Source organism: Rutidosis leptorrhynchoides, chromosome 1 (assembly GCF_046630445.1).
Source record: "Rutidosis leptorrhynchoides isolate AG116_Rl617_1_P2 chromosome 1, CSIRO_AGI_Rlap_v1, whole genome shotgun sequence".
In the NCBI taxonomy this organism is placed as follows: Eukaryota; Viridiplantae; Streptophyta; class Magnoliopsida; order Asterales; family Asteraceae; genus Rutidosis; species Rutidosis leptorrhynchoides.
The window spans coordinates 520090101-520097200 of NC_092333.1; the positions used below are offsets into that span (position 1 = coordinate 520090101).

The 7100-nt window shown below is 33.6% G+C and overlaps 1 protein-coding gene across 1 annotated transcript; it reads right to left on the minus strand.

The window, feature by feature from the left end:
• Positions 1-3882: 3882 nt before the first annotated feature.
• Positions 3883-5683, minus strand: LOC139841758 (uncharacterized). The gene is made up of 5 exons (XM_071831964.1): positions 5610-5683; positions 5310-5499; positions 4486-4859; positions 4117-4183; positions 3883-3897 (listed from the first exon to the last, which is right to left on the minus strand). The coding sequence occupies exons 1-5, from the start codon at positions 5681-5683 to the stop codon at positions 3883-3885; spliced, it is 720 nt and encodes a 239-aa protein (XP_071688065.1).
• Between the last annotated feature and the right edge of the window lie 1417 nt (positions 5684-7100).

The window sequence follows — 7100 nt, forward strand, 5'->3', positions numbered from 1 at the left end:
TCCTCTTATTACAACATAGAGCATGCAGATTCAACACTTGGTAGAGGATTTACAAGCAACAATTGACTTCTCAAAGCACTATAATGATCATCAAGACCATTCAAAAATTGAAATAAATGTTGCTCTTCTTTCTGCTGATTTATAGCAGCTAACAGATTACAACATCAACGGTAGCAGCATTAACTCTTGGAAGTTGATTCAAAGAATCCAGCTCTTCCCACACACATTTGATCTTAGTATAATACTCATTAACAGGTATACCTTGTTTTTCAATAGAGTAGGTCTCTTTGTCTAGTTTATACTTTCTTGAACCATTGCTCAACGCAAACCTTGTCTCCAGTTGTTTCCAGATTTCAGCAGATGTACCTATGAACATTATAAACTTAGCTATGGACTCCACTACATAACTCATAATCCAGCTTATAACCATGTTATTGCAGGTATCCCACAACTCAGCTTCATTAGCCTCAACAGGTCTAGAAATTGATCCTGTAACAAAACCTAGCTTACGCTTATTGGATAATGCTATCTCCAAAGCATGACGCCATATCTGTGTTCCGGTGAGCTTCTCTTAGATTAATAAAGATCATGGACCATCAGACGGATGAAGGTAAAGAGGACTTTGAAAATTAGGTTGAGCCATTGCGAATTGAACATAGAAATGACAAATTAGGGTTTTGCGGAAGGGCAAATGAAGATTATCACGAAGACAAATTCAACACGAAAATGAATTGAACAACAATTCAGACACAGAACGGTAAACAATTAGACACGAAACTCCATTGTTATAGCTCTGATACCATAAAGAGTGATAACAATGAAGATAGAGATTGAAGGATGAACTCAACAATTTCATCTATTCAGTTACTTTCATCAGATTCTTTACATATGATTATATACCCTAAAACCTAAATAATTGTTGTTAACGGAATTAACAAACGTTAACAAATTAATCAGACAAAATTACAGAATACGCCCCTATACAATCGATAAATACATTACAGTCCCTGGACTTCTATTTACACTTTAGTCCCCGGACTTCTATTTACATCAATATTAATGTTTTCATGTGGAGATTAGCAATGGATCGTTTGCCATTAAGACTTAATTTTTCAAAGAGAGGGTTAGAAATTCAGGCGATTAGATGCCCTTCTTGTTCTTTTGGCACATGTTAGTGTTTGCAAAACGCATAATTTACTTTCTATTGTTTGACTCATATATTCCTCAAATACCGTTATGCCCTTCTTGTTCTTTTGTTAAGACTGCCACATTGCTACTTTAAATTAATTTTTTCTTATATCTATTATATGTTCCTATAGAATATACTATAATATTTTTTTTTATTAGATAATGATTAAACTTTCAAGAATCATAGTAATAAATAGTTTGTACTATGAGTCATATTAATCATATGAATGAGTGTAGTATTATTTATATATGTCTGTTTTAGTAATTTTACTTGTTAAATTATTAAATAATCTAATTTGTCAAACACTAAAATAATTGATTATTTAATTATTTCGTTTTCAAATAGTATAATATAATCCGAACACATTTTCTCTGCAACACGTTTTGCTACAGCTGATTATCTGATTTTGATTATTTAAAGTGCATAATCAATTTTTAAAACGTAAATCTAAGCAGGCCATATCTTATTTTCGTGTGATGTTGCTAAGGAAATTTGGTGAAGGGTTAAGAGATGGATAGATATGGACCTCCCAGATTTTATGAATTGGACTGATTGGTGTACTTGGATCGATGGATGGGCTTCCCAGGCCTATATCAAGCTTCGCTTATGGTCATAGTGGTGTCTTTATCTTGGATACTTTCACAGTATCGTAATGGTGTGAATGTGTGATATTTTCTGAAAAGCGGGTGAAGAAAGGAGTCATATTTGATTCGATTAGATACTTCTCTTTCTCTTGGTTATCTTAAAGAAATAAATATAATATTAATTGGAACTTGTGGCTTACAAGGCCATTGTAATTGTTCTTGTTTTGGTGTTTTTCTTCCTTCTAGTGTCTTACCAGAAGGTTGATTAATAAAAGTTTGAGGTTCTAATTCATATAAATTCAAAGATATAGTTACACATACCAAATACGAAGTAACAAAATAAGCTTAACCTGTTTCATAAAGAAAAAAGAATATTAATAACAAAATAAGCCTCCCATTTATTTGCTTAAATTTTTATCATGGCCTAAACAAACAGGCCAAAAGGTCTCAACTCAACAGCCTGAAAACCTTTCGTTGCAATAAAGTTTGTGTTACGACGTACCAACAATCAAATACCTTGCTATCAGAATTTGTACACAACACATCACTTGTAGTACATTCACCTCATCATATCTCCAGTCCGTACGTCGCCACCTAACGATCGTCCGTACGTCTTGAAATAATTGATTAATCGTCAAGGAGACGAGAAAACGTCGATTGGTTGATCAAATGAGTCGTTACTACTAGTACTCACTAGAGACTCAAAAGTGGCTTTGAGTTTACGTACACATTTATGGTAACGAATTCGACGAAGAACCACCTCTTTGTCAAAAGCAGATTGATCGTTATGAGCGATTTGTAATTTTCTAGTCACTGCTTCTGCTTTGGCTTCTGATTCAGTAACAATATCTTGTCTACTTTTAGACATTGTGAATGATATATTTATGAATGGAATATATTTGTATGTGAATGAAATGGGAGTCTGTGTTTATATAATAAGTCTGTTTATGTATTAAATTAATTTCTGTGGGTTGAATATTTAATGATTGGGGTAAGCTGACTGTAAATGGTTTTGTTCAAGACTGTGCACAAGTCGGCTTATTTTTGTTATCTTTAATGGATTCTGTGGGTGTTCCAATATTGTATTTGGTGTACTTGTGAAGATAAATACTACTCCAATGATTTAATTTCACAAAAATATCCTCATAATTTAGCCTACGAAAACATTATATTTATTTTGTGTTTATGTATGTATGTTTTTATATAGTTATATTATATACTTTGCGAGTATAAAAATAAAAGCGTGCTAGTGTTAACTAGGTTAGTTAAATGTTGAAATTAAATAGTACTCCGTAGATGTTTTATTCCTTTACGCAGTATTTTATTTTATTTTATTTTATTTTATCTCAACGTGATGAAAGAGAAAACAATGGGTATCTTGGGGAAACAGGGGCAGGAGAAGATACATGTGGGTCATCCCTTGGTTTTGTTTTCATCAACTATTAACTAATACTACCAACAACTGCAAGCCCATAAACATATATAGCGTCCACAATATATGTCACGTAAAAAGTTCACTATCCACTAAAAAGATATATTTTGAAGTAAACAAAAGGCCAGAAATGATCATAAATAATCAGGTTAAGACATCAAATAAAAAAAATTATTTACCCTCTCCAATTATACTAACAAGGAAAAGCTCATCTACTTACTAATTCTGTGTATATGCGATGATGTGTAGTGGGATGGTAATATGTGTGTGCGATCTTTAGACATAATCTGAAAGCGATATAATAAAGACATGATATATAAAAAAAGAGAGATTTCTGCATACACTTGAATCATCAGTCGATCTCAAGTACTTTTCTATACAATACTCCAATACTGTATAAGCTAATTACTCTGGCCAATATTACAAGGCTTACACTTGAATTATTAATCTCAACCTCATGTACTTTTTTCTAGCAAGTATTTTAATCTAAGGCTACTCTGCCCAAAATTACTTGATACAAGTAACCATATGTTTATATATACTTTACTATTACTAGGCATTTAATCCATATATTTTCACTTTTCATAAACAAAACTTCCTAATTAGTGGACTCCTTTATTAAACCGTATATATAAGTGTACCAGTATAACCAATATCTCCAAGTTAAGCTTAAGCAGCTACTTTGCAGCTATCTGCAAAAACAAACCACTATTAGATGACTTTTATAGCTCCAGATCGATAATATGTATTCTAGCGAAACATTACTATATAGGAGAATAAATAAGTAGATTAAACGTCTGTTGATGACCAGAATTACACGACTTGAATTTTTTGTACGTTAGTATTAATCAAAGATTAAGTAGATAAAAGCTACAAGAACATGATATGCAGTCCTTGGCATCAAAGATTACCTGATAAATGAATGGATCAGTTCTCCCTCCAGCTCCTGACCTTCTCACCTTTTCTTTCTTCAGCAACCTACACAACATTTTTGTACCAATCATATTTCCAAACGTGTACACTCTGAATAAATTGCTTAAAATGCCTGGCTACTCACTAACTCACATGTATGTGGCTAACCTTTTATGTTTGTGATATACATTTCTATGTTTGATCATGAAACAAAGTACTCTTATCATTTTTCAATAACAAATGGGAGCAGATTATTATTCACAGAAAAAATGAACAAGCAAATAGACTGTGGATCGTTGATCAGAAATCAGCAAATCTAAGAGTCACGAAGACACTAAAATGCGAGTTAGTAGAGAATAATGCCTTACATTCTCAGCGCTTTGCTAGTGTCCGGGCTATCACCGAGCAACTGACGAATCTTCACTTCTGAAGCGAAGCCGATATAGCCCAGCACCTTCAATATGGCTTCTGATCGACGCAGCAAATGAGCCGAGCTAACCACATAATACGGCTTCTTTTTCTTCATCGTTTTCTTCTTCACATCTTGAGCTGACGGCTTCTTTTTTCTCTTCATCTTCGACTTACAGCTATCCGAGCTGGATACAAAGCTGCTTGAGCCACCTGTCAAACACGACGATCCTTCTGTTGTCTCCGACAAGCTACTGCTCGGAAACGCAACCTTCCTTTCTGTTTGATGGCAGTTGGAGATACATAACGTTTTGGATCTACTCTTCCTCACTACCTGAAATTTAAATCCATAAAATCACATCTATCAACATGAAATTGCTTTTGTGCAGAACACTAACAATAATACATGAAATACAATACAACATAACGATAGCAACAACTACGATTGATCTCTGTAACGATTTTAATTTACAAAACCGCTTCAAATTGAAACTGAATATTCAAAACACAAATTCTAATAATAAGCTGACGTAATCTATAAGAAGCTAATGAAAACGATTCACAAATTAACAGAGAGCTTCAGTGAAGCTAAAATTAAGGATGAGGTTAGTAGCTTCTAAAAGAGACAAATCTCGAACGATATTAATCAATTGCGAATTGAATACACAATAATAGGCGCTAAATTTCAAATATAACTTACATCTAGTTAAACAACGGATTGTGTAGAAAACAGAGCGTCAGTTCGATCAAATTGAAACTTCATCAACAAAATATGAACAATTACCTTAAGGTTAATCTCACGATCAGAACGAGAATTAGCGCTAGTAATGAAACAAAGACCGCGGCCGTGAGCTCCATCGGACGAAACATCGTCGCTACTCATAGTAGATGATGCGGATGATCTCGAAAACGATTTACTCAGCAACAGATTCTCCGAACGATCAAGTTCGTACTTAGGTGTGATTTCGTTAGAGCTAAGTGAATTCAAAAACAACAAAAAAACGCATTCAATTTCATATTCAGAATAACGTAACGTAACTTCAGATCATAGCGAATATAATATTATTGAAGTTGATCGAGATACCATGGAGATAAAGAGAGAAGAAGAAGAGCTGACGCAACGAGCTGTTCGGTTGAATCTGGAAACGGTGAATCCATTTTGTTTTAGGTTTTAAATTTTTTTCTGTATGAGTAACAAGGCGGGAGTGAGAAAATGATTTAAATTTTGGATGAAATAGTATGATTTGATCCGTTTATTTGTTCTAACCGTTCTGTTGGTGTTTTTGGTGAGCGTGAGAAGTGTGTGATTCAGATGGGTGAAAACCCAAAAGGCGTGTGATCCGACCCGACACACTCAAATAACGCTCAAACTTGTTTAAAAATCCGGGTACCCGGTTTCTGCCCGACAACGATACGGATAAGTTATTGAACATAGTGTATAACTGTATATTGATAGATATTTCTTAAATTGTGAACAACCTTTAAAATTAAAATAACACAAGGATGACACATTTAGAAGTTTGATATGAAAAATGCTGAATTATTATTAGATACTCCAATGAGCACAACCACCAAACTATTTAGAAAAAAAAAAAAAAAAGAATTTGAAATCACATAATCAATGAGTTAATTGTGTCGACTAATTAACGACCATTTTAATCTCTGTTAATATGGTTGGTGATTAGTGGCGGAACCAGAATTTTTTTCACTGGGGGCGAAAAAATTTAAAATTGCAGAAACTTTTTGGGCAAAATATGGAGGTTCTGGGGCAAAATTTGAAGGTTTATGGACAAAATTTGAAGGTTTGTGGTCAAAATTTGAAGATTTTTGAACAAAATTTGAAGGTTTTGGGATAAAATATATAGGTTTTGGGGCGAAAAATAATCCATCTGGGGCAAAGTCGAAAAATCTAAAAAAATTTCAGTAAAATTCCAAAATCGACTGGGGACGGGCGCCCCTCCTTGTCCCCACTTAAGATCGCCCATGTTGGTGATATATGGTTAAACGATATTAAAGTTGTAACGGTTTTCTTGTTCGGGTTACCCTCAAACCTTTTGTAAGGATGTAAGAGGCCCAACAATGGGATAGTTGAATAAATAATAAATAATTAAATAACATAACAAACTAGAGATGTATTGAGTCGCGCGTTGCGGCGGCCCAGTTTTTTTTTTTTTTTTTTTTTTTTTTTTTTTTATGGTGCAAATGAAGATACGTTGAATATATCCATAGGCAAAAAGTTTACCAGGTGCGCATTGTGGCACCATCGCTTTGGTAATTCAGTTATGCGAAAAATTCACTAAATCGTTTTATAATTATTTCAGCTTGATAAGGGTACTTTGGGGGTGATCATGTACATTTAATATTATGACAATTATATTTGCATGTTAAAAAATATTATAGGGACCTAAACTATTAATTTAAATCACTTTGTGTTTATTACTAAAAAATAAATGTCTGTTTTGGTAGTGCTTGGAAGCTCCGTTTTGCATATAATTCGTCGCATTTAGTTCATAAAGTTATTTATAATTTAACGGTGATTACGAAACAATGTAACTCATAGCGGGGAAAAAATACC